Here is a 27796-nt window from a genome sequence, read left to right on the forward strand (position 1 = left end):
GCAGGCTTGTTTCAGAGCCCATGTCGTTAGCTGTTATGCTGAATTGCACCACAGAGGCTGGCACAGAGCAGCGCTCTTTGCAAGCTGGACTGTCATTATTACCATCAAGCCAATGCATGTTCTCGCTTGTGTGCGCGCCAGCCACCAGGTGGTGCTCTGACGCTGGGCTAAGTCCCCCTTCCAGCATGTTAAAGTGACTCCAGCCACTACCGGCGGGAAGGGCCTTTGTTTCCCTCCAGTCTAGCAAGGGTCCGCTGCGACTAGGACCTTTGCGTTGCACAGGCGGAGCAGCAGGTGCTCGCGCTGCATAGCTGTGGATATCTCTGGGTACAGAGAACATGTGAAAGGCAATGACTGGGAGAAGGGAGACCTATTTTTGTTTTCCAGTCCTGAGTGTCACCAAATAGCTGGGAGACCTTCATTAAGTCATTGCCCCCCTGGGCCTCAGTTTCTTCATCTGTAAAATGAGGGATGATGAGCCAGATGGTTTCTAAATCAAAGACTTCATTTACCAAAATGCATGGTGCCCAGAACACTGAGGCCTGTGAATGAGGACGGCTGGAGAGTGGAGGGGGCAGGCTGAAGGAGGGCTGGGCTCTATGACTTGGATTTGGCCTCAGCCCTTGGGGGAGGCTGGGGTTTCTTTGGCGCTCTTGTGCATGTCCTGACACTCCACACTCACCTCACTGGCTTGGAAATTTGACTCCGAAATTTCCCAAACTCTCCAGGGGCAGTCCACTCCTTTCCAGTCTACAAGTGTGAGGAGAGAGAGTGAAAGAAGGAGGGAAGGAGAAAATATGAAGGATGAGAGGTGGTGAGTGAAGAAAAAGGAAGGAATGAGGAGGAGAAAAGTTGAGAGAGTGAACAGAGGAAGGAAGATGGTGAATGATGATGGGAGAGAAAACAGAAGGGAGTTAAGGGAGTGACCAAGTGACCCATGCAAGAAGCACCTCCCCGCTTCCAGAAGGGCCGCAGCATCCATCCCCTTGGGTGAGTCCTTTGCACTGAGCTAAGGAGTCTTGAACCAAAAGGTGTTATGTGGCCCAGGCCCAGCCCAAAGATGAATCTCCGTGGGATCTTTTCCCAGCCTCAGACTGACTCCTTCCTCCTCCCCACCCCTCCGTTTACCACGGGGTAAAATGGGATGGGGTGAGAGGATCTTCTTGTTCCCACCTTTTCCCTGGCAATCACACCAGAGTCACTAGTGGTGATGAGAGTCTACTGATGGAAGCGGGGGGCCCCTTCAATGCCTGGCACCTGGACCAAGGGAGATGGGCTGAGCTGACCCTACCTTGCCCACACTGGCCAGTAGCTGAAGACCTGAAACCTGGTCGTCCTGGCTCAGCCAGAATTCCGCATTGTCGTCTGCAGCAATGGCAAACTGGATTGGCCCTACGCAGTGGGGGAGAGTCCAGGTGAGAGCAAGAACATCAGTGTCAGGGCTGAGGCCTGTGTTATGTGTAGTCATTAAATTCTCTTGGGGCCTTGGTGCGTGGCTTCCCCCCTGTACAGTGGGTTTCTCCATCCTGGGAGACACTGCGTAGGTGGGAAGACTAGAGAGAGAGGTGAGCTAGATCCAGACTCTGCAAGTCAAGGAGTGAAGACAGCCTGCGGGTGGGGGTGGACTGGATGAGACTGCAGCTAGACTCGATTTCTCGTCAAAGATGTACTAACAGGGTCCCAGTACAGACTTATTTCGCAGCCACGGGCTTATGTTCTCTGGACCCCCTAAAGAACTCCGGGGCAGGAAGTGGAAGGGTGGGATGTTGGGGCTGGCCTCACCATCGGTGAAGGGGTGCAGGTAGCCAAAGATGCGGAGGCCATAGTTGGTCCATTTGGGAGATACGGCCAGCTTCCTCACAGTTGTGCGGATCTATGCCAAGAAAGGGGAGGAAAACTGTTACCCAGAAGAGGGAAGAGGAAGTGGAGACTGGTCCAGTCAGGCCTGGTGGGAAGGCCGGGAGGGAGGGAGACAGGCTGGGCCAGGGCATGGCTTGGTATGGAATATGGGGAAGATTTCCACTCCCACTGGGCCACTTTGTTCAGGTGACCGTGCAGAGTACACCACCAGCACAACCGCACACGATGGCCCTGGGCAAACTAGATGATGAACCAAAATGAGGGTCTAAAGCTGAAATGATGGCGAGGATGACAGAGACATCGAAGGAATCTCTAGGGCGGGAACAAGCAGATACTGTGCAGAGAGGAAAGAAGGGCCCACGAGATAAAGGAAAGAAAGCAAACCAGAAGTAAAAAGAAAGGTGGGGAAGACAGAAGATGGATGGGGGGGATAAGAGACAGAAGTAGGCAGAGGAAGAGGAGATGGTGTGGAGAGAGAAAGGAGAGGGGGGCCCACAGCACTCACATGGGGGTACAGAGGGAAGTGGAGGTTTCTCCTGAGCTGCTGGATGGAGCTGCCACACCAGTCTTCAAACACATGCAGGTTGGCGCGGCCCCGGAACTGTACGGGCAGAGAAGCAGGTGAGAGTGAGCACCCCAAACCTGCCCCTGCGGCCCATGACTTGAAGAGGCTGGGTGGAGAGTCAGAGGCACGGGCCACCACAGCCCCAGCACGAGTGTTCCTCTCGCTGTTGAAGGTCATGGCCCATTTTAGTCCCATTCCCATCCTTTAGGACCCTTGGCTTCTTTCAGAAACTTCATCCTCATGGCCTGGCCCTGAGGCTTGCATGTTTTTCTTGCCATGCATGTGTGCAAATGTACATGTGTACCCACATACACACACACACACACACACACACATACACACACACACACACACTCACACATACACTCCCAGCTCTTTCCACGCAGGAAGGGGGCTGGTTTGCATTCCCCAGGCGCGGGGGAGTAACAGCCACACAGCATGGTAGTAATGACAGGGAACTGGAAGGAAGTGCCAAGTTGGGGTTTCAGCCGAAGACTTGCTCCCTCCTCTCCCCTTCCCCTTAATGCCCAGGGAGAGGAAAGCTCCACAGCTGTCTGCGGGTGAAATCTTATCTACCCAGCGGTCTCCAAGCTGGGGGCTCCCCTTGTGGGGAAGCAGCTGGGAAAGCGCTGCGGGAGGTTCCTGGGGACTCATCGGCAGACCAAGCCTCCCACTGCTCTCAGGAGCTCAAAGCCTCACTCTGCCCAGGCCTCACCTGAATAATGAACCAGGTGCCCGGTCTTCCAGGCAATCCTGGGAAGGCTCCTGGGAAGATGGGAGCAGAGGACGTGTTCTCTCTCTCCTCCTCAGGACAGGGCATGAAGGCCTGGAGCAGAGGGCCCCCTTCAAATGAAAGGACTAAGGCAGCAACAAGTACTCAGAGTGGGTGGAAGCCTGGAGCTTGGGGGGGGGGGGGGGGGCGGGGCGGGGGGGGGGGGGGGGGGGAAGCATGGGGATACTGTCCCAATTTATCCTGACAGAGTTTCAGATTACCCCACCTCAGCTCTTTTCTCCTCCCCTCCCCCAGAGCTTAATCTCCAGGTTGTGGGAGGTGGGACCTCAATTACTCTACACAAACAGACCCTGCCCTGCCCTCCCCATTGTGGCCCATCAGTTATCAAAATCTAAGCTGCCCTTAGGAAAACAGAGGAAGGGCCCCCCAGACTGGAAGCCCAGATAGAAGGAAGTGACATAAGGTCTCCAGCAAGAGATCTGGAGGGAGAGATGGGAGGGGAGAGAACATGGGGGTGGGGGAGAACTCCTCAGCAGGAATGTGGCTGGTGGGGTGGGCACAGGCGCCAGCTCACTAGCTCACAGCTGGATCCACAAACGACCAAGGAGAGCCCATCATTCCCCATCCCTTCAGCAGCTTGGCACTTCCTGGGTGTGCTGGCCTGGTCAGTGCTAGGAATGTGGGATCTTGGGAAGCAGCCATCACTCCAGGGAATATGAGTGGGGGGCTGGGATGGGTGGTAGAGAGAATGTGGGCTGGGTAGGTGGGGGGGGGGGGGGTCAGGCTTCTTGGAAGGAAAGAATGGGTACATTGTGCTCCTTCTGGAGAAATTCCTTAAGTCCCATTTACAAGACTCGGTGTCTTCTGCCAATGGCCTCCTCACAGCCCCTTCCTAGGACTTTCTGGGCAGTGTGCTCAGATCCACAACAAGATGCGGAGGCAGGGCATGCCACTGGAGAAGTCTTTGTGTTCAGCCAGGAGGCCAGAGGCCACAGTGGGTCTGGGCAGGGGAAGGAGGGAAGGAGGGAAGGAGGGAAGGAGGGAAGGAGGGAAGGAGGGAAGGAGGGAAGGAGGGAAGGCAGGAAGGTGGGAAGGAGGGAAGAGCAGCGCTTGCTGCCTCCCACCGCCCTCTCATGGTCTCGCCTGGGGTGCTGCAGGAAACCACAGGCAGGGCGGGAGTGAGTGCAGAAAGAGGACCTCCATCTCCTTGGAGGTCTAGGCCTCACTCAGCATTAAGCTAGCCCTCAAACCAGGCTTCACCCACCCTCAGGCTGTAGGTGGGGAGTCTCTTAGGGACCAGCAGGCACCACCTTCTTTCCCAGGCTCAGCATTGCAACCCCACCAGGATTTGTGTCCCTCCAAGCTTTGCAGACTTTGTATCTGGCAGGGATGTGGGACTCCAGCTCATCAGCACTGCCACTTGCCCACTTTCCAGTTTAGCAGTGGCTAAGACCCAGGGAAGGGCCGTGGGTACTCCCGTTGCCAGAGCACATCCACAGCCAATGAAGGATATGGAACTTCCCAGTTACAAGTAGTGGAGAAAGTATCTGTTGGAACCCTCTCATGTTAGAGGTGAGAATATTGATGCCCACAGAGGTAAACTGACTCTCTAAGGACACACAACAATTATCCTGTGGAAGTGGGGAGGATGTCTTGGAGTGTGGGAGGAAAAGGGTGAGGCCAGCCTGATGGGTCCTTCCACAGGGAAGTCCGTTGTCTTCCACCCCCACGAAGCTGCCTCTACCAGGCCTCACTGGGCTCACCAGGCCTCACTGGGCTTGCCAGGCCAGCAGCAGAGCCTCCAACTGGATCGAAGTTCCTCCCCTCCATAATTCTTCCCCCTGCCTGCAGAATTGCTGCTCTGGATGTTCCCAGAAGGCTTCAGAACAAACCTCACCCTGGCATGACTGACCTACTTTCCCAGCCTCACCTCACACCACTCTCTGTCACACATCCAAACACCACCCACAGCAAACTCCTTTACCTCTCCATGCCTTGCAAATACTATTTCCTGGTTGGAAGGCCCTTTCCTTTCCTCCTGACCTGCAAACTGCAGCTCATCCTTCAAGGCTCTTCTCAAATCCTTCTCCCCGAGGCCTTTTTCCTCCTCTGTATTCCCTGCATATCTCAATTATTTTGGAGAAGTTAAGCCCAGAACCACATGTTCCCTCATTTATTCTATAAGCGCTGAGTGGCTGCTTTGTGCCAGTTAAAGATAAAAAGAGATGTGGTCCTCAAAAAAGGTGTGGTATGCAGAGGTGTAGGGTGCAGAGGGCAGGAAGGCAGGAGCGTCAGCTCTACCTCCAGGAGAGGTCGGAAGCCCATCACGGGATGTGAGCCTCACTCACTGGCCCTCCACTGGCCGCACTGCTGTTCAGTCAGATTCATACTCACACAACCAGCACAGTTGGTTGCTGGCTCACCTCATGGGGCAATGAGGCCTCGCCCAGAAGAAGCACAGAGGCTGGACCACATGACCCCAACACAGCAGGACAACGAGGTCACTGGTTCCTATATACCAGACTCCTGTTCCGAGTTTCTACTCAAGCTACTCTTGATTCCCTATTTACACCTGTCCTTTGAGGGAACTCTGCCTTGAAATTAAGAGCTCCAAACTCCATGAAGGTAAGAGGTAGCTCTGGATTTTGAGTAAAGGACCAAAGGCCCATTTGGTGAAATCCTAATAGGTAAGATTTCCCATCTGAATAGATGATTTGTAAACAAACGGAGATGCCACTTGTATCACTTGGTACACTGATGTGGTGTTTCTGGGCTCTGAAAACAGGAAAGTCTGATCCATACAAAAACTTGTACACAAACATTCACAGCAGCATTAGTCATGATAACCAAAAAGCAGAAACAGCCCAAATATCCATGTGTCAATGGATTCATAAAATGTGGTACATCCACACATAGAATGTTATTCAGGAATAAGAAGAAATAGAAGTACTGACACATGCTACACCATGATGAGCCTTGAAAACGTGATGCTCAGTGAAAGAAGTCAGATAGAAATAGCCACATATTATATGATTCCATTTACATGAAATGTCCAGGACAGGCAACTCTAGAGAGACAGAAAGTAGATTAGTGTTTTTAAATGGGTGAATTATCCTATATAATAAAAGGCTAATATGCAAATTGTCTCCTCGACCATGAGTTCGACTGGGAGTTTAACCAGGAGTTCGACCAGGGGGCGGGGCTGGCCTGCCAGCCGCCCATGGCCCCTCCCCACAGTCGCCTGGCTGGATCACCCCAATCAGAGCAGGCAGGCCAGACCCCACCTGTACACGAATTCGTGCACTGGGCCTCTAATATGGTATATAAATCATATCTCAATAAAACTATAAACCACCACCACACCCCCCAACAAAAGGAGAGCCTGAGAAGGAATCTGCATCCCAACCCTCTCCTAAGGGATGCTGCCTCACCAAAGCCCACATGATATGGCCCACGAAAATTCTGACTTGCTTTGATCTGATTTTGTGTCGCCAAACTTCTTTCTTATAACTCTCTTGGTTTTCCAGGGGGAGTATCCTGAATAGCAGATAGTGTTTCGGTCAAAGGACCCATATATTGACTGGTAAATGAATAAACTGGCATTGAGGTTTAGTTAGTGGGTTTACTAGTTAGTATTTATGATTTGGGTTGACAGGAATAAATTTTTGAGGGCAGTTACCCCATGAAGGCCAGCCTCCCTGGCAGCCATTCTGATGGCCTCTCTCTGACACACCAAGTAGAATGTCCAAGACTGTTCTGCTTTTGAGAGTGACTCCTGGCCTCAGAGACTGAGTGGCCAATGTCTGGGGCAAGGAGACAGTCAAAGAGACTGTCAGCCTTCTTATATTCTTCCTTGCTCCCACCAGACCAGGGCTATGTACTAGCTATGCCACCTTGAGTGAGTGAGTAAGTGAGTTAACCCCTCTCATTTCCTAACAGCTCCTGGCAGCTAGTACTTGTTCAATAAGTGACATATCACTCCTTGCTGAAACTATATGTCAAAACAGGAGACAGGTAAGGGGATGGGAAGAAAAGAAGAGGTCCCTTTGATGGGCTGGAAGAGAGTTGGAACATATGTGCCTTCATATGTTAGTTATTTAACCTTTCAGGCCCTTATTTTCCTTGTTAGTAAAATAGGAAGATTGGATCAGTGACTCCCTGAAGATCCCTAAAGACTGTAATGGGGATTTTGTAAGCTACTTTCCATATTATTAAAAAAAAACAAAACACAAAGTCAGCCACAGCCAGGCTGGAGCATTGTCCTATACATCAAAAGGTTGTAGGTTTGATTCCTGGTCAGAGCACATACCTAGGTTGTGGATTCAATCCCCCGTTGGGGTGCATACAGGAGGCAATCAATCGCTATTTCTCTCTCACTAACTTCTCTCTCTCTAAAGTCAATAAAAGCATACCCTTGGGTGAGTATTAAAAAAAAAAAAAAAAAAAAAAGGAAATCAGGTATTTACCACCAAAAGGCCATATATTCTTACTAAAAGATCAACTATTCTTTAAAAAGTTAATTTTATATTAATCACTATTTACTATTGTTCACTATTGCCATTTTATATGTAGGATGTCCCCAAAAAATGTATACACACACTTTGAATAATTATAAAGGCAGTGTTTATTAAAAAACATTTCATTTTCAAAATTAAGCTATCAGTTGTTTAAGCGTGTATACATTTTTGGGGGACACCCTGTATATCTCTATTCTTGATGGGCAAAAAAAAGGTGGAAACGTTAATGATTAATAAATGCAGAATGTTATGTAGTTATAATCTTTCTTTTTTTAAAAATATATTTGTATTAATTTCAGAGAGGAAGGGAGAGGGAGAGAAAGATAGAAACATCAATAAGAGAATCATTGATTGGCTGACTCTTGTACACCCGTCCTGGGGATCTCAGCCCGCAACTCTGGCATGTCCCCTGACTGAGAATTAGACCAGCAACCTCCTGGTTCACAGGTCAACCCTCAACCACTGAGCCACACCAGCTGGTGAGTAATTATAATTTTTCAAAATAATTAGTTCATCAAGAAAAATTATCCAGCCTGGCCCATGTGGCTCAATGGTTGATCATCAACCCATGAACCAAGAAGTCACGGGTTCGATCATGTCTGGGTTGTGGTTCAATCCCCAGTAGGGGGTGTGCAGAAGATAACTGATCGATGTTTCTCACTCATCGATGTGTCTATCTCTCAATCCCTCTCCCTTCCACTCTCTCTAAAATAAATAAAGAAGAAGAACAGATTACAAACAAAATACCTGACATTATAAATAAAATTGTTTTTAAGAAAAGAAGAATAATGATCCAAAAAGAAAAGAAAAATATTCTGGTCACAATAAATAAACTGCCAAAACATTTATAGCATGTGACAAATAGTTCTTATCACTAATTGGTAAACTAATTTATAAATACTTTATGTAACTTATTATTTATATAGCTAATTTATGGACAGAAAATAACCCAATGAAAAATGGGCAAGAGATACAAATATGCAATCCAAAGAGAAGAAATGCAGTAGTCAATAAACATCTGAAAAAAGAATAAAATATTTTTAAAAATCCAGCCTAGCATATTTCACAGACCTAGAACGAACTCTCCAAAAATTCATCTGGAATAAAAACGACCCCGAATAGCTGCAGCGATCCTGAGAAAGAACAAAGTAGGTGGGATCTCAATACCAGATATCAAGCTGTATTACAAAGCCACTGTTCTCAAAACTGCCTGGTACTGGCACAAGAACAGACATATAGATCAATGGAATAGAATAGAGAGCCCAGAAATCAGCCCCAACCAATACGCTCAATTATTATTTGACAAAGGAGGCAAGAACATACAATGGAGTCAAGATAGTCTCTTCAATAAATGGTGTTGGGAAAATTGGACAGATACATGCAAGAAAATGAAACTAGACCACCAACTTACACCATACACAAAAATAAACTCAAAATGGATAAAGGACTTAAATATACGACAGGAAACCATAAAAATACTAGAAGAATCCAAAGGCAACAAAATCTCAGACATATGCCGAAGCAATTTCTTCACCGATACAGGTCCTAGGGCATTGGAAACTAAAGAGAAAATAAACAAATGGGACTACATCAAAATAAAAAGTTTCTGCACAGCAAAAGAAACCATCAACAAAACAACAAGAAAGCCCACTACATGGGAGAACATATTTGCCAATGCTATCACTGATAAGGGTTTAACCTCCAACATTTATAGGGAACTCATACAACTCAACAAAAGGAAGATAAACAATCCAATCAAAAAATGGGCAAAGGACCTAAATAGACACCTTTCAAAGGAGGACATTCAGAAAGCCAGAGACATATGAAAACATGCTCAAAGTCACTAATCATCCGAGAGATGCAAATCAAAACAACAATGAGGTACCATCTCACACCTGTCAGACTGGCTATCATCAACAATTCAACAAACGACAAGTGCTGGAGAGGATGTGGAGAAAAAGGAACACTCGTGCACTGCTGGTGGGAATGCAGACTGGTGCAGCCACTGTGGAAGACAGTATGGAGTTTCCTCAAAAAACTAAAAATGGAACTCCCATTTGACCCTGTGATCCCACTTTTAGGAATATATCCCAAGAAACCAGAAACACCAATCAGAAAGGATATATGCACCCATATGTTCATAGCAGCACAATTCACCATAGCTAAGATCTGGAAACAGCCTAAGTGCCCATCAGCAGATGAATGGATTAGAAAGCTGTGGTACGTCTACACGATGGAATACTATGCTGCTGTAAAAAAGAAGGAACTCTTGCCATTTGCAACAGCATGGATGGAACTGGAGAGCATTATGCTAAGTGAAATAAGCCAGTCAATGAAGGAAAAATACCACATGATCTCACTCATTTCTGGATAATAAAGACCATTTTAAACTTATGAACAAAAATAGATACAGAGGCAGAGCTGCCTCGAACAGACTGTCAAACTACAGCAGGAAGGCCGGGGAGGGTGGGAGGGCAGGAGCGGGGTGGGTAAGAGATCAACCGAAGGACTTGTATGCATGCATATAAGCATAACCAATGGACATAAGACACTGGGGGGTAGGGGAGGCCAGGGGATTGTCAAGGGCAGGGGGAAAAAAAGGAGACATATGTAATACTCTTTGTAATACTTCAAGCAATAAAAAAAGAAAAAAAGGGGGGGGAAAAATCCAGCCTAGCCACAGTGGCTCAGTGGTTGAGCATTGACCTATGAACCAGGAGGTCATGGTTTGATTCCCAGTCAGGGCACATGCCCGGGTTTCGGGCTCAATGATTCTCTCTCATCATTTATGTTTCTATCTCTCCCTCTTCCTGCCTCTCTGAAATAAAAAAAATATATATATATAAAGATCCAAACTGTGTTCAAAGGAGACAAGGCTGGATCACTGGACCAATAGTCTCTAAGACACCTTCTTTTCAAAATACTATCTCTAGTTGGGGTGGGGCATAATTACCTGATGATGTCAGGGTACCAGTGTTGTAATCCATCCTCTCTCGGGGCTTTAAACAGGCAGTTTCTCAGGATGAATAACCTACTCCTAATGTCACATTTAGCATGATACTGCCTCCTTCACTCCCGCCCCACAGCAAATGGGTAGATTGGAAATAAAATCACCCAGGCTGAAGAGATCAATTTGTGATGAGTATAGATAAAAACAATGGGCTAGCCAGTACCGCCCAGCCCAGAAAAGTAATTTATGTGGACAAGTTGTAAAATATGAAACCCAAATTTACAATATTCCCCCAAAGCACCATGGTACTATGGAGTCTTGGCATAAGTATTTACTCAAGGTAATCTTAAGCATGTTAATTAACCTCTCTGAGCTCCAGTTTCTTGACCAAAGGAAAAAATCTCAAATCCTATATAAATAAAAGGTATCATGATGGTTATGACAACTTTTTTTTATTCACGTTTAACTGCTTCCTGTAAAAATTTTCTGAAACAACATATATTCCTTAAAACACTGTTTTCATAGTGTATGTTCCTTAAAAAACTGGTTTCATAGATTATTAATAGCTGTTCCGTGGGAAAAAGCAATTCAGGAGGCAAATGAGTTTGGTACATGCTGAGCTAAACCAAGTTAAACAGATTATTACAGAACTTCTCAGAAACTTTCATGTGCTAATGTGTATTTCCAAGAAGTGGATGCAATATATAGCTTTTAAACCTTATTTAACAATGAACTCCTTTCTTCCTGGAATATCTTATGGGGCTTAATGGTTCAAGAAAGACAGTTTGGAAAGCCTATCTTTAATATGGGGAATTGGCGGGGACATGGAAATCGTGGCTTCCCTGAGCCTTGTTTTTCTTGCCTATAAAATGAGGATAGTGATACTATTTTACAGGGTATTAAAGCTGAAATGAAATGATACACAAAGCCTGGCACATAGTAGGCTCATAGCAAATGTTAGTTCTTCTCTAAAGCAAGAAAATCGAGTAAGCCTGGAATCTTTTTTCCCCCAAAATTAGGTAAAAAAAATTTTTTTTCCCCTCAGGTGTGGGTGTGGGTGTGGGTGTGCATGTGGGTGTGGGTGTGGATGTCTAGGTAAAAATTTTTAACAATAACCACTGGAAAAAATTTTTTCTGTGGTCTCCGGAATTATCTGTAAAAGCTATAACCCTCTCAAAGAACAGGGACAGTCCTTACCTCTGAGAGCCAGGGAACAGCTTTATTCCACTGCAGGTAGCTGCTGTTACTGCTCCCACCTCGCTCAAAGTCTTGGTCCTGGCAGAAGAGTGAAGAATGAACTTGGTGGGAATACTAGGGTGAGAACAGGATTTGGGGCCCCTTGAAAGTGCCCCTGGGGAAGTAGAGGTCAGGAGACACAGCCCTGGCCCCAGGAAGCTTATCCACTTAAGGGACACTCCATTTATCATTCACACTGTATCCCTCAGGAATATACCTCCTTACAGTTTCATCAATATATCTCCCAAGGTTCTTTTACTTTCCTGCATTTTTTTCAGTCTTCCCATATGGAAAGAAACTTTTTCTAATTAGATCAGGCTCTCCAGAGGGCAAGACCTTGCCTCCCTTCCTCTGTATCCCCCAGGACTCTGTCCAGATTTCTCACTCATTTGTCCTAACAAGTGGGAGTCCCTTGGGGACATCCCAACTGTTCCCTACTGTGCAAGTCCACAGGTTCAGTTTGGTTCTGGTCCAGTCTTCAGGATCCATACTGTTCTAGACTCAATCGCTGGGCTCTAGGCTAAATTGAATCGCAATTTCCCTAATCTCCCACCCCTTCACCCCCAAACTCAATGATGCTCTTTCCTCACTAGGAACTGTTGGTCCAAGAAACACTACAGGAAAAATGCGCCATTACAAATCTGTCCCCCAGCTATTTGCAGAGGAGGGGGTGTCTGTCTATCGCATCACCTCTGACTCTTAGAAGTAAGGATCTGGAATTGTAACTAAAGGACGAGCCCAGTCTTCAGGCTGGCAGAGGGCAGGACATGTGGGTCCCACCTCAAGCCCTCGTTGCTGCTGGAGATGGCGGTCACATACCTGGAGGGTCAGACATGGGCACCTGGAACTATGTGATGAAGGCTTTGAGGAGGACAGGATGCACATCTCTACCCACCCAGCTAGGAAATTCTCTGAGGTCAGGCTGCCATCCCAGGCACTCTTTCTCCTCTGCCTCTCTTACCACAGAAAAGCAGGTTTCCCTGAAGGCTACAAGGGCAGGGGCAGCCGAGGTCCCATGTTAATCCACTGGCAGGGAAAATGGGCTGGCCCTGCCACATACCTGGAGGCCTCGCTTCTGGGGATGGTAGAACTGAAGATTTGGATCCACAGCTGGAATGTTTCTGCTGGCTAGAGCCTTGGCCAGTTCTCTCCAGCTGCCATACCCTGTGGAAGGGAAAGAAGAAGAGAGGAACAGGTCAACATCACTTGAAGACCTCATAAATCTGTAATATTTGGGGGAATACTACAGATAATCATCTTTCCTTCTGCTGCTCCTCACCCCTCTTCATATGGTGGGTGTGAAGTGAGAATGGTGGTGTTGGGAGAAAATTACAACGTTGGCCAAGGTCACTTGGGCAGAGAGAGAGGAAGTGAGCTGGTAGCCCATTAGGATTTGCTATCTTCTACAAATCAGGTGGAAATGGAGCATTATCCTCCCACTGGTAACCCAGTACAGGCTGATTCTTCCCCAGTTTCCACTGGAGGCAGATTTCTCCCAAGGCTGCTGTGGAGAAATGGTTGTGAAAGGCAGTAGAACTAAGCTTTTCCCTGCATGAGTTCCCTTTCCAGCTTAGTCTTTTTTCCTTCAAGCCCAATGAAACAGCATGGTATCTAGTTGGGGAGCCCCACCCCACAACTGCACAGCATTCCATCCAGATCTGGGGGAGGCAGGAAAGGGTGGGCCTGGGACTTGGTGTATGTCAAACACATTTATAAGATTCGAGGCCTAGATATTCCTGGATTGATATGGGGGCTGTGTGGCTACTGATGCCTGCACCCTGACAGCTCTAGGTCTTCAACATCACTTGAAGACCTCATAAATCTGGCTTATACAAATCTGGGAAGGCTAAAAGCCAAACTATGATGAAAGTGAAAGGGTACAGGAAACCGCTTGCATTCACAACCAAGCAAAGAGGCAAGGAGCTGCACTGAGGGTGAGGGTGGGGAGAAATCAGAATTCAGTGGTCACACTGCTATTCACGGGGGGTCAGAGCTTACTGCGTGTCAAGGAGACGGCTTGGGCATGGATGTTAGACTCTGAATATTTGGAACCAAGTCACTGTTAGCCATAATCAGAATCATAGACTATCAAGGGCTGGAGGGGCTTTCAGAATCATGCAGTCATCTCCAGGTGAGGAAAATGGGACCCTGGCTGGTCAAATGGCTTATCTGGGCTCACTTAATATACAGTGACAAGGCTAAGACTAGAACCCAAGTGTTCAGATGGATTGTCAATGAGCTTCTGCTTTCCTTCCAACAGCTCCATCAAGACACTACCGTGATACTACAGTGGATACAGCACACAGGAGTTAGACCGACATCTCTGATCCCTGGGAGCCAATAGCAGGCCGAAAGCAGAAGTGTCCCAGGAGCCCCTTTGCGGCACCAGGAGAGAGATAGTCAACCAGACAGAGGAAAGAGCACAACCCACAAATACGGGCCCACAGAAGGTGGACATCAGTGTTCTGCATGAGTGTTTATGTAGCTGACTCTAGGAGGAGATAGATTATGAGGGAGTGTGGGTGCTTTTCTTACAGTTTTGTGTGCCCCTTTAGTGTTTACTAAGCACCTCATAGGCACTCGAGCCTTATGAGAATCTATGAAATAGACCAGGTCTGATTATTCCCATTTTACAGATGGGGAAAGAGAAGCTCAGAGTTTAAAGTCACAGAGTTAGTTGTTTCAAAGCCAGAATCAGAACAGAGAGCCTCTGTCTCATAAGCCAGAGTTTTCTCATTCTGCCTACATTTGCTTCTGTGGGACTTTTTGGCACAGACTTTAAGGAGTTCTGGGGACAGAGGCCTCAGCTGAGGATCTGTGCCTTTGGGTTTCTACACACTCATCAAACCTCTGCGCATGTTATGTTTATAGGAACTTGTGCAGATTTATCCCTCTGCCTGTTATCAAGGTCTCTCCTGTTTCCATGGCTGGCCAGCTGGCAGTCAGAAACAGCAGGTCAGATTAGTTCATGTAGGGGATGTTCTGGGGAAGCAGGATTCTGGGGTCACTGAAGTGAGGTGAGGATATGGGAGTGAGGCAGAAAGATAACAAATGCGCCTAGATTTACACCCTGCATTTCTGGATGAGCTCAGGGGAAAGCTGTTTGTCCATCTGCTCATCCCAACTCAGCCACATCTCATGTAAAAGCCCATCCTTTCGCAAGCCCAGGGAGCTGCTGGCTAGTGGCTGAAGGCTCAGGTGACTCAGTGAAAAATAAGTCACCCTGTGGGAGGGAGAGGGCAGGCCCTGCTTGCTTCTGTCTCTGAATGACTGGGTCATCTCTTCCTTGACTTTGCACTTATGACTAAAAACCATCTACTTCAGATAAAGTTGTGAAGAAGTAAAAATAAAAATGCTTTTTGTCCTATCAGTGGGAGTTATAGGTCTCAGATGCATTCTTTCTCATAATTAGTTTTAAATTCCAATCAAATTCTTTTGACTCTTAAAAGTCACACCAAAAGTGAGACAACTTATCCTAAGGTCAATGAACTACCACTTGGTCTTCAGCATGTCTTCTCCTGGCATTCACTGAGCATTGACAAAGACTCTCTCCTTGACCATGTCTTAGACAGGCTCTTCTGAGCCCTCCTGTAGACTAGGCCTCATCTTTGGGCCCTGTATTGGCCTGCCTAGCCATTTTTAGGAAGAATCCTGTTAAATCTTTTTAGCAAGAATCCCCATACCCTTAATGTCTCTTTTAAGTAATTTTTCATGCACTGACACACTCACTCTGTTTCTTGACTATTAATCCCCAGTTGTCTTCGCCATATTCAGAATTGAGCTCAGTTCTACACTGAAGTCTCTTTTCCATACTGTGATAGTACTAAACAAAAATCTCTCTTTATCACCTTTAACTACTGTCCAGCTCTATTTCTCTTTAAAATAGTGGTTCTCAACCTTCCTAATGCTGCGACCCTCTAATACAGTTCTTCATGTTGTGGTGACCCCCAACCATAACATTATTTTCATTGCTACTTAATAACTGTAATTTTGCTACTGTTATGAATCGTAATGCACATATCTGATATGCAAGATGTATTTTCATTGTTACAAATTGAACATAATTAAAGCATAGTGATTAATCACAAAAACAATATATAATTATATATGTGTTTTCCAATGGTCTTAGGCGACCCCTGTGAAAGGGTCGTTCGACCCCCAAAGGGGTCGCGACCCACAGGTTGAGAACCACTACTTTAAAAGAAGGTAAGCAGTGGCTCTCTCAGTGAACAAGGAAAACCCACTGTGGGGAGTGGAAGTGATCCTAACCATGCCCTGCCCCTGGGTCACGGGTGAGTCTGAATGGCTTTGAAATACGTGCTAAGTCCACAGGCCAACCTTCAGTAAATTGAAGGAGTAGGAAATTCCCTTTGCAAACGCCACAATATAAGAGAAAGACAAGCAAGGCTTTGGAGTCAGAAAGGTCAAATTGTACACCCACCACTTAGAAACAGTGACTACTTGAACAAGTAATTTAACCACTTTGACCTTAGTTTCTTCATCTGGATGGTGGGATAAAAACACCTGCCTCATAGCACCAGTGAGGACTAAATTATGCATGTCAGACCTAGTGTGTACTCAGTAAGCATTCCTTTCCCCTGACAATTTCTGACTTTGGGGTTTTGGACTTGGGAGTCAGGAGATGTGAGTTCTAGCCCGTTTGAAATTCTATAAACTTCAGTTCTGGCCAGTGTGGCTCAGTTGTTTGGGCATCGTCCTGTACACCAAAAGGTTGCCGGTTTGATTCTGATTAGGGCAGATACCCGGGTTGTGGGCTTGATCCCTGGTTGGATTGTGTACAGGAGGCAGCCGATTGATGTTTCATTCTCACATCAATTTTTCTCTCCCTCTCCCTTATTCTCTCTCTAAAAATCAGTAAAAAGATCTAACAAAAAAAAATTCTATAAACTGCAAATGGCCAGTAGCTCTCTCACTCTCTTCTCTCTGTGATTATTGACCAGAGAAGTAAGTGGACTGTGGGCCAGCAGTGACTCAGTGGTAGAGCAAGATAACACTTCCTGTGTTTCATGGGTACTGCTTTCTGTTCTCCCATCCCCCATCCCTCTGTCCCCCTAGCCATCCCCCCCAACACACACACTTAATATTCACCAAGTGCCTATTAAGTGTGAGGCACTGGGCTAGGCATTTGGTAGGTCCTTTTCCCCTGCCTTTTCCTCTGTATTAACCCAGCTAGTGGATACCCAGGCATTGCTTAGTCCCCTTGGGGAACATGGAGCTAAAGAATGTGCTGATTTAACTATTGACGCTTGTCACTTGCCTTCTAGTAAGTGAACTCCTCCTGCTCCTGGCCAGACCTCTCCTCCCAGAGTGCCAGCTGCCAAGGCCTATTTCTCCTACAACAGGTGTCACATTTGTGCCAGAAGACAGACACCCCGAGCTCAGGTGACAGATAAAGCAGCACCATGGGCCTCACATTCTGCCTTCACAAAACTGGGCTATCAAATTCACCATCAGCCGGAACTTTGCCATCATTCCTCCTCTGTGTAGTATGGACTCTTCAAAGGCCTGAAGACAATCGTTTTGGGTCTACATATATCTCTTGGTACTTTTTTCCAAACACTCTCACATACATTATTTCACTACAGCTTCACACTGTCATCTCCATGTTAGAGATAAAGAAACAGAGAGGCGAAATCATCAGTCCAAGGTCACAGAGTAAGATAACCCATGTAAAGGACTTAGTGCCTGGAACATAAAAAACACCTAACACACTGCAAGTTATCATTTATTCTTAGTCCCAGTGTTGCAGATCTGAAACTTGCATTCATTTCTCTTGACTTCTGGTTTGATTCTCTGGTTGATATGTCATGTGGTCAAGCGGGACATTCGTACCAAGAAGAAAGTAAGCCCCTTGCTGCTCAGGCAGATATTGGATTTTGAAAGTATAGCTGACGGGCCTGCTGATGCATTGGATATGGGGAGAGGAACTGAGAATGATTCAAAGATTTCTGTCCTTGGCAGCTGAAAGGCTGGAGTTGCTATTTACTAACACAGGAACCTAGGATGGGGTGTAAAGAATAACGCCTGTGGTGGTCACATCCAGAAGGGGGGTGTGTGTGGGCGGGGGGGGGGGGGTTAAGGGGGTCACACCCAGGAGGCAGAGGCCATGGAAATTGTATTTCTGGAGCTCTATCTCCAGCCGTGGGGCAGGGCTCCTTCCCCTCTTGCAAAGAGGCCATGGGAACATGGGAACATGGGGTTGAAGGAGGAGCCTCATAGAGCTGGCCCCACAGGTGTAAAGGACACAAAGATCCAGGTGAATGTAGACAATGTGCTAAGAAGCCCAGAGAAAAGGTGATGAAATCCGGAGAAGCTGAGCAGAGTTGGAGCCCTTGTCCCTCGAGAGAACAGGAGGTTGTCCAGGAAACAGGAGGTTGTGACACCCAGACCACAGTTCCACAAATGCCAGGAATAAACACTGAGACCTAGGACAACAAAGGAGGGACTGCGAGGGCTAGTCACACATCCTCAGCAGAACAAAGATGCTATGGCAAGAAAACACGAGGGCCTGGACCCCACCAGAAACCTAAGGTGGCACAGACAGCCAGGGAGGAAGGCAGGGACTGGGAGGGAGTCTCTAAGGCAAAACCAAAGATCCAATGTCTGTTGGCTTCACCTTTCCTTTCCAGCCCCTAACACCCCAGGGAACTTGATGCAAGAGAAATTATTACTGAGGTACCCTTAACAGTTAACATTTATGTGCCAGGCATATGTATACTTATATCCATATTAAATGAAAGATAGATTATTTTAAGTAATACAACAACCCTTCATGAAAACAAGGCTTAGAGGTTAAAATCTTGCTGAAAGTCACTAAGGTACTAAGTGAGAGAGGCCAGTACATGTGAAGTCAGGACAAAAGACTGTGACCTTAATTCCTTTACCTTCTATTGAATATACTTGAGGATTTTTGTCCACCTCTACCATCATTGCCATTACTATCTGTGTCAGGTACTCATTTAGTCATCAGTCTAGCCCCTTCTCAACCCTTTGCAATTACCTCCCACTCACCCACCCATATCTGCCACACACACACTCCAATTTGGCCGTTAACAAACACTCTCTGAAAAGCCGAAGAAAAACTAAAGGGAGTATGGAGGCCTAATTATGCCAAAACAGCTAGAAAACTGGACATGAAACATCTGAGCATAAGCCTTCTCCCCCTTCCTAGTTTCTGCACCTCTTCCTTCTCAACCTGAGGTAAACAATCCAGGTGTGTGTCTGTGGGCAGGGGTTGGCTCAGAGGATTCTAAATGGTTTGGTCAGCTCCATCTCACTCTCCCTCAAAGCACAGGTGTTGAGGGGAGGAGGAGTGAGGAGCAGGAGAGAGATGGAATTCTGAGTCTCCCTAACTCCTCTTTGTATGAGTAGAGAGAGATGAGTAGGCCCCTGATGAACCTCTTCCCCACAGTCTCTCCCTCCCTCAAGCTGCTGCTGCTCCCCATCTCCCTGTCAAGCCAGCACCTGAGCTGCTGTAATGGTTGTGGCTGCTGGCCAGTCGAGGCTTGTCAGCAAGACGCCAGGGACTATACCTGTTGCCCTGATGGATGCTGCCTAAAGGGGGCCCAAGAGGGGCATCAGAGCTATGCCAGGTATATGCTCATGTTTTGGCACTACTGGCAGTGTTTCCTGCTCACCCAAACTTCCAGATTCATGTATAAATCTTCAAGGGGGTAGATAAGGAGAGGAAATAGAAGGCAAATGCCCTTTCTAGTCTGCTGCAGCTGCTCTGGGAAATAGGGTCTGTACACAACCCAGCTAGGAACTTTCCATTCCCTAAGTCAGTGATGGTGAACCTTTTGAGCTTGGCGTGTCAGCATTTTGAAAAACCCTAATTTGCCTGGCCGGTTTGGCTCAGTGGATAGAGCATCGGCCTGCAGACTGAGGGGTCCTAGGTTCGATTCCGGTCAGGGGCATGTGCCTGGATTGCGGGCTCAGTCCCCGGTGGGGGGCATGCAGGAGGCGGCCGATAGGTGGTTCTCTCTCATCATTGATGTTTCTCTCTCTCTTTCCCTCTCCCTTCCTCTCTGAAATCATTAAAAATATATATTTAAAAAAACAACTGTTAACCACTAAAATTTCTAAAAAATAAAAATAAAAAAAGAAAGAAAAACCCTACCTTAACTCTGGTGCCATGTCACATATAGAAATTTTTCGATATCTGCAACCATAGTAAGACAAAGATTTATATTTTTGATATTTATTTTATATATTTAAATGCCATCTAACAAAGAAAAATCAAACAAAAAAGTGAGTTCACGTGTCACCTCTGACACGCGTGTCATAGGTTCGCCATCACTGCCCTAAGTCATAGATATGATCAGTAGAGACCCCAGAAGGCTTGGCCAGGCTCTGAGGCACCTCCAGGATATGTCATCATCACCACCATCTGTTACAAAAAAACAAACAAATAAAATCCCACAACATCTAAGGCCCCATTTACTAGTAAGTGACAGAACAAGTACAGCCACAAACACATTCTTTCCAAGGGCAATTTTGACTGAAGACCCTTAAAGAAATGGGATGGTTTCAGAAAAACCTAGAGGTAACAGGGTTCAGGATTTCTAAAACAGGGCCAAGCCCACTAAAAAGGTGCTTTAATCTCTGGTTGACCTAGGCAAGGACCACTCTGGTGTTTTTAGGATCTTTCGGAACCAGTAGGCTTGTCATTTCCATTCTTTCCAGACTGGGACACAGACAAGCTTCAGAACATGGAAAAGATGTGGGCCGATCTTTTCCCTTCCTGGAATCAAAAGTAAGCAATCAACAGTTTGGGGAAGATTAAATAAATGAATCAACCACCAGGCATTTATTTACCACCATTGTATACTTAGTACTCTGCCAGCTGCTGTGATAGAGAGGTACCAACAGAGAAGTTCAGCTCCATCCATCCCTAGGTGCAGTTAGGGCAGACATCATGTTAAATGAAAGGACCAATGTGTCTGTGGACTCCTGTGTGTGCTGTGGCACTCACACCCATGCCCACATGCAAGGCATACAGAAGCCAGTTCTGCTTTATGTAACAGGCAGCTGCACATTAGACAGCAGGCTAACTGGATGCTAATGATGTGATATTGCTCGATGATTTTTCAGACTTACAGGGACCTCAGGCAAAATGCTCGGCAAACATTTTCTGGGATAAGGGAGCTGGTCTTCAGGGTCCCAAAGAGTTCAGGAGACACAACATAGATATAGCAAAACCCTAACTCTTTAAGATGGCAATGGAGTGTTTCAGCAGAAATGTCACCAGGACTCACCTGAAGATTGACATTGCCACGGAAGCTCTAAGGGGTTGGAGCCGTAGTGGGACAATAGCCTAGCAGCTAGTCAAAAGCCAATACTCTTTCTCTTACTGCCTTCCAAGTGGAAGGAAGGAGCAGTGGAGGCCCAAGATCCCAGGAACTCTCCTTCCCAACTAGTGGAGGTGGTTCCATCCCAACTTGAGGGAAAGGTGTGGTTTCCATAATTATATTTCTTGGAGGACATTCAGGGACAAAGGCATTATAGAAAGAATAGGAACTGGGGGGGGGGGGGGGGGGGGGCGAAGACTGAAAAAAGACCAAAAAGGGAAAAGGACAAAGTTTGGGGAATGTGGCTTTGAAAAAGAGAAAAGAAAGCAGCACCTAGGCAGCTACTGAGACAGGAGGAGAGAAGTGGAAAATATTTGATAATAATTATGTTAATTATGAAAGTTGTGGGTGACTACAGTAAAATGCCAAAAGGGGCTTGGACAGAGAACACCACTTTACAAAGCCCTCCTCCTACATTAACTACTTAACCCACTCACAGGCTAGTGCCATGTGCATTAGCCCAGGCCAGCAGTATGCTAAGCACCTCACATGCATTATCACATTTAATCTTCATTAACAATCCTTAGGAAGGTATTATATTACTCTCATTTCACAGATCAGAAAACTGAGGTCAGGCAGTTAGGAGGGTATGTATCTGCCCAAGACCTCACTACCTCTAGATAGCAGAGCTGAATTTTTTCAAACCCAGTTTACTTGACTCATTTTTTAAAAAATTTGTTAACAAGTATCTTACATACCCATTTGTTTGTTGGGAGAAACAACAACAAGGAAATCAGGACGAACTATGGACCCTGAAGCCAAGCAAGTTTTCCAGGGCAAAACAGGGCCAGGTTTGGGACCAGAAGCCAGAAGCCAGAAGCCACAGCCTCCCAACCCTCTCGCCCCAAGATATCTCCTCTTTGAACAATGCATTCTTTTAAGCATCTTATTGAGTCCTTTCTCTTTTCTGCATCAGGCTTGAAAACAAATGAGATCCACTGTCTGGTCTTAAGGGCTGCTAACTGCTAGATTCGTGAGGTCTCTTAAAGGTGACTTGCCAAAGCCAAGTTGAGATTGTTATAACCTGTTCTTGGGAAGTAGAGGTGATGAATGGGACAGGAAAGGCATGGAATTTGGGAACTCTGCTTTTTCCCTCCCCACAAAATACCATTTTAATGGAACCTAAGGGTTCAACCACACCAAGGACAGAGGCCTCAGTTGTATGTTAGCCCCATTCCTAAATCAACCATCCCACCACGACCCATCCACCTAATGTTTCTATATCAGAGCTCTTTCATATCTTGGTCTCATTCTTTTTTTATTTTTTAATTGAGTTTTGAGAGAGAGAGAGAGAGAGAGAGAGAGAGAGAGAGAGAGAGAGATAGCATCGACCTGTTGTTCCACTTATTTATGCATTCATTGGCCTATTCTTGTATGTGCCCTGGCCAGGGATCAAACCTGCATGCAACCTTGGCATATCAGACAATGTTCCAACCAACTGAACTAGACTCAGGAAGGGCAGTCTCACTCTTACTTTTATCCCAGTCCCATGAGTTATTTCCATTTTGCTGATGAGACCCACAGATCAGTTAATAGATTTGTCCAATATCCAAGGAAGCTGGTGTTAAGACCAGGCTAGAGCCCAGGCTTTTGGTTCTCGGCTCAAGGCTCAGTGCATTATAGCACAGTGCTCACCTGTGGCTACTATAGTTAAGTGGGCTATAAGACGGGGGTGTCTGGGGAGAACTCTGACCCCAAACTAGGAAGAAGTTGAAAATTAGCACGGTGCTAGCAGGAACTAGGTCTTGTTTGTTAATACATTTTCACTGTATAAATCAATTGAAATGAGCAGTTTTAATACATCCCAGCTTCAGAAAGGGGTTAAATTATTTGGCCTGATTTTATATTCCCATTGTATAAATCAGGCACTTGATGCATGTAGAATAAACAAATGAGTGAATGACAAGGAGGGTCCTGGGAGGGGCCTGACATATCTATCATCATAGAACTAATTAGGTGTCTTCTGGCCAGAGACTGAATGAATGACAGACACTGACCCTAATATTCTGAAAAGTTGACCAGCTGAAGGCTGTCTTCAGCACCCTGTGGGCACTCACAACGGCACAGATGTCAAAGTCACAACCCAAAGGAGCCTCTAAGGAAGCTCTTCCTTTAGAGGACTCTTGCTCTCTCTTCCTCTCTCTCTCTCTCAAATCAATTTAAAAAATTTTAATTTCTAGGTGAATGTGTGTATATATGTATGTATTAAAATATAATAAACAAAACTGTGCCATCTTTACCATTTATAAGTGTTCAGCTCATTGGCATAAGTACATTTACATTGTTGTGCAACCATCACCACAATCCATCTCCAGAACAAACTGAAACTATACCCATTAGATACTAATTCCCTGTCCCTCTCCCGAGGCCTTGGCAACTACCATTCTACATTGTCTCAATGCATTTGACTCTGCTAGGTAAGAGACTTTACAGAATATGAGGAAGGCAGGAGAGCTGATTATTTAGAATATCATCAGGAAAAGTGAGTTCCAGATAAGTACAATATTTGGCCTTGTGTGTCTGGCTTATGTCACAGCATAATATCCTCAGGTTTCATCCATGTGGTAGCACCTGTCAGAATTTCCTTCCTTTTTAAGGCTAAACCATATGCCACTGCATGGATATACCACATTTGGTTTACCGATTCACCCATCAATGGTCACTTGGGTAGTTTTCACCTTTTGGCTATTGTAAAAATGCAGCTATCAGCATGGATGTACACAAGTATCTGTCCCAGTCCCTGCTCTCTCTTCTTTTGGTAGGGCACTCCCCTTTATACTGCTAACCTCGATCCATACTTCCAAAGATAAAAGCAGGAGCTGAAGGCCAAGGGGGGCCAGGCCAGGCTGCTATCCTCATAGTAGAGACATGGTGGCAAACCATGTTCGACTGAGAATGCAAGGAGTCTGGGGGACAGTGGGTTGAAAGAGGAGGCGTGCTGAGTGGGTTAGATCAGGCTGGAGCAATCCCAGCCCATACGTACAGAGGAAAAGCAGAAATTCTGAGTGAGCCAGCGTAGGGCTTTCCCCAAGGACAGTGATGTCCTAGTCTAAGTTTCCACATATCCCAGCTTCAGAGAGAGGTTTAAGTTACCTGGGCCCCTAGAAATTCAGCCCAGTGCTGACAGTGGTCCATAAACTGTTGGTTACCTGTCCTCAGCGAGATAAGCATTTAGAAACTTTTAGTGCAATCTGACTTTGCAGCTACATCAACATGGAACAGTGGAATCATCTCACTGAACATAATTGACCATTCTGGACCTTTTGAACTCCTATGGACAGTGGCATGTGTTGCAAGCTGCCTAATGTGTAGAATAATTTCCTGTCAGTCAGTGACAGGCTGGGAACTAAAAAGCAAAACTAGAAAAGCAGGTCCTTGCACTTACCACATGGCCTTCCTTCCTCTCCTGTTTCCTCCCTCCTTCCCTTCCCTCTTCCTTCCTAACTTAGGCAAAAAGTAAATTTTGAGAAAGACTACAGAGTAGCTCACAGAATAAAAGAGAGAACCTCACAACCAGGCCCCAGAAAGGCCAAGAACCAGATCAGTGACGAATCTCAGCAGCCAGTCAATGACTCAGCTCCAAACACCTCTGTGTGTCTTTGCTCAGAATCAAAATTCCCAGGAAAGAAGTCTGGGTGGCCTTGGCTTGGGGTCAGGCGTCTCTTTGGTGGTGAAAGGGTGGGGCTTGTTTCTGGGTGAGGTTCCTGCAGCTCCATTAGAAGAACAGGTGGAGGGAGGGGCAGTTTTACTGTGGCAAGTTTCTGATGCTTCTATGACAAAATAGCTCAACTCTGAGTAGCTGTTATTCCTAAAACAAAAGTGAGGCTTATCTGAGAGTCATTATATTTTTTTAAAGCAGGATCACATAAAATGCAGATATAGCTGAGTATTAAAGGTACCGACACATGGAGTTAGTTCTATAATACTTAAGAGACTTTACAGAATATGAGGAAGGCAGGAGAGCTGATTATTTAGAATATCCTCAGGAAAAGTGAGTTCCAGGCAATGATCAAAACATGTCTTGGAAAGATGAGGTGAAACAATCATCTATCAGAGCATTTGAAAGTAACACTCCATCAATTCAATTAACCTTGGTTAGAAAAAAACAGAACGGTTTGTAGTCTAGGAGAGCTCAGAAACCATGGGAGCAAGCCCCCACATGGCACAATATCAGAAAGCTGAAGGCTCGGACACTGGAGTCACTGCCTGAGGTCCCAGAGCAAGTCAGAGGCAGAAGCAGGACTGGAACCCAGGTCTCCTCTCTTCTGGTTCAGGCTTCAGTTCGGACCACAAATAACCTGCTAAAGTGGGAGGTGGTTCCCAGGTTATCAGGAGTGGTAAAGTAGCATTCTGTAGTTCGGAAAATGAACTGAGCACAGCCCCTCTTGTGGAAACAAGGTTGTGGTCGAAAGAGGCAGCCTAGAGAAGTTGTTTCTCTGGTATTTGAGAGTTTGGGTCTAGACTGGTCATTGTGTTGAGGAAGGCTTTTGAGCTTATCTGAGGCAGAGGCTGTGTCACACACACCTCTGCCACTCCCCTTAGCCACAGCTTTAAATATGAAAGATGTTCATTAAGTGGCTATTGCATTAAAATATCTTTTATAGTGTTTTTCTTTTACTAAATTTTGTTCTCTAAGCACATTTATTTTTATGTTTTAAATATCTTTTTTATTGATTTCAGAGAGGAAGGGAGAGATAGAAAGATCAATGCTGACAGAAAATCATGAATCAGCTGCCTTCTGTATGCTCCACACTGGGGATTGAGCCCGAAACCCAGGCATGTGCCCTGACCCAGAATCAAACCATGACCTCCTGGTTCATAAGTAAACACTCAACCACTGGGCCACACCGGCCGGGCTCTAAGCACATTTATTAGAAAATATTCAGCCTGGCTGGCTTGGCTCAGTGGTTGAATGTCAACCTATGAACCAGGAGATCATGGTTTGATTCTTGGTCAGGGCACATGTCCTGGTTGAGGGCTTGATCCCCAGTAGAGAGCTTGCAGGATGCAGCCAATCAATGATTCTCTCTCATCATTGTTTCTATCTCTCTCTCCCTCTCCTTTCCTCTCTGAAATCAATAAAAATATTTTTAAAATATGTAATCAACATACATGGAAATATCCACAAGCACATTAAACATTCCTTTGCCATATATCTATTCACATTCTGCATGGGAGGAAAAAATAACCTTTTCTCTGAGTTAAAAACCATTTTTTAAAATAAATGAACAGTCTGGGGCAGGGAGTGGGAGTGAGCTAGAAGGAATCAATGGGAGAAAAAGGGGGACATATGTAATACTTTCAACAATAAAGATTTTAAAAATAAAATAAAATAAATGAGCAAACGTAAGTATACTTGAGAATAGGGAGAGAAATTTAGACTCAGTAGGAAAGAGGCTAAGTAGGAGCACCAGTAGTCAGCCCGGTCAGTGTTATCTGTTTCCTACCTTTACAAAAAAGAATCTGCTCATTGGACTGCATTGTGCTTGTTAAAATATCTGCTTTAGCTCAGATACTAACTGGTCACAATACCACTGGGTAATCCCTGCCAGTCTACTCTTTCCTTCACAAATGCAGTGAAACACTGATTCCTACCATGGCTGATTAAACTTGTTAGTATATGGTTTTTATACACCATACAATCAAAGTACCAGCTCTATGTCTACAGAGAAAAGTGCAATAAATAGAAAAGTGAAATTTTTATTAAGTCAACTGGTTATTTCATGTGTCAGTGATTATGTTTTCTGAACCCCAAATCAGGCTTTGTGGTCTGACCAAGGCAATGGATTGTCTGAAACAGTTCATCGTTCCTGAAAACCCAGACCTAAAAATTCACATTGTTTGACACTAAATGATCAGTTTCACAGATTTCTACTGTCCTCACTCTCACCAAATTTGCTAAATTCTCTGGTGAAATGACCAGCCAGGCCTGATCTAAACAACCCTAACTAGCCCATTCATAGTTGGATTAACAGGAATGTTGGCTAAAAATGCACAAGTAGTTCAAGAGGATAAAAGTTCATCCTAGGACCTTGTATCCCATGCCCTGTCCCCTCCCAACCGCCCCCAACAGTTTCTTCCAGCACTCTGTTTCCCTTAAGCCAGCGGGCTGATGCAGGTCTACCACCATAACTGACAGAAGTGACAGCTGCCCAAACCATGCACAGAAGTGGAGACAACACAGAATCATTGCAAGGTCAAATACAGTTTGAAATTCCCACACACAGAGGACATATGGAGGTGGTAGAAAACCAAGAATATGAAAATGACTACCCTAGCAAAGAAAAATTTCTAGGTAAACTTCCCTAGAATTATCATGAGCACTATTAAAAGTTGAGTGAGTGCCCAGGCAGCGTGTCTCAGTGGTTGAGCGTGGACCTATGAACCAGGAAGTCACCATTCGATTCCTGGTCAGGGCACATGCCTGAGTTGCAGGCTCTATCCCCAGTGTGGAGTGTGCAGAGGGCAGCTGACCAATGATTCTCTCTCATCATTTATGTTTCTATCTCTCTCTCCCTCTCCCTTCCTCTCTGAAATAAATAAAAATATATTTTTAAAAATAAT

General features: G+C 45.8%; 1 protein-coding gene across 2 annotated transcripts in view; it reads right to left on the reverse strand.

Moving 5' to 3' along the window:
• Positions 1-27796, reverse strand: part of B4GALNT3 (beta-1,4-N-acetyl-galactosaminyltransferase 3) — a 99309-nt gene that overhangs the window by 15483 nt on the left and 56030 nt on the right. The window contains exons 2-7 of one of the 2 annotated variants that reach the window (XM_036299998.1): positions 12922-13025; positions 11823-11900; positions 2366-2461; positions 1783-1873; positions 1292-1392; positions 683-750 (exon numbers count right to left, since the gene is read on the reverse strand). In XM_036299998.1, coding sequence (XP_036155891.1) covers positions 683-750; positions 1292-1392; positions 1783-1873; positions 2366-2461; positions 11823-11900; positions 12922-13025 — 538 coding nt within the window. The remainder of the gene's footprint in view (positions 1-682; positions 751-1291; positions 1393-1782; positions 1874-2365; positions 2462-11822; positions 11901-12921; positions 13026-27796) is intronic. The other variant, XM_036299999.1, reaches the window with a different exon arrangement.

The sequence above is a fragment of the Myotis myotis genome, unplaced genomic scaffold, assembly GCF_014108235.1.
Source record: "Myotis myotis isolate mMyoMyo1 unplaced genomic scaffold, mMyoMyo1.p scaffold_m19_p_3, whole genome shotgun sequence".
In the NCBI taxonomy this organism is placed as follows: domain Eukaryota; kingdom Metazoa; phylum Chordata; class Mammalia; order Chiroptera; family Vespertilionidae; genus Myotis; species Myotis myotis.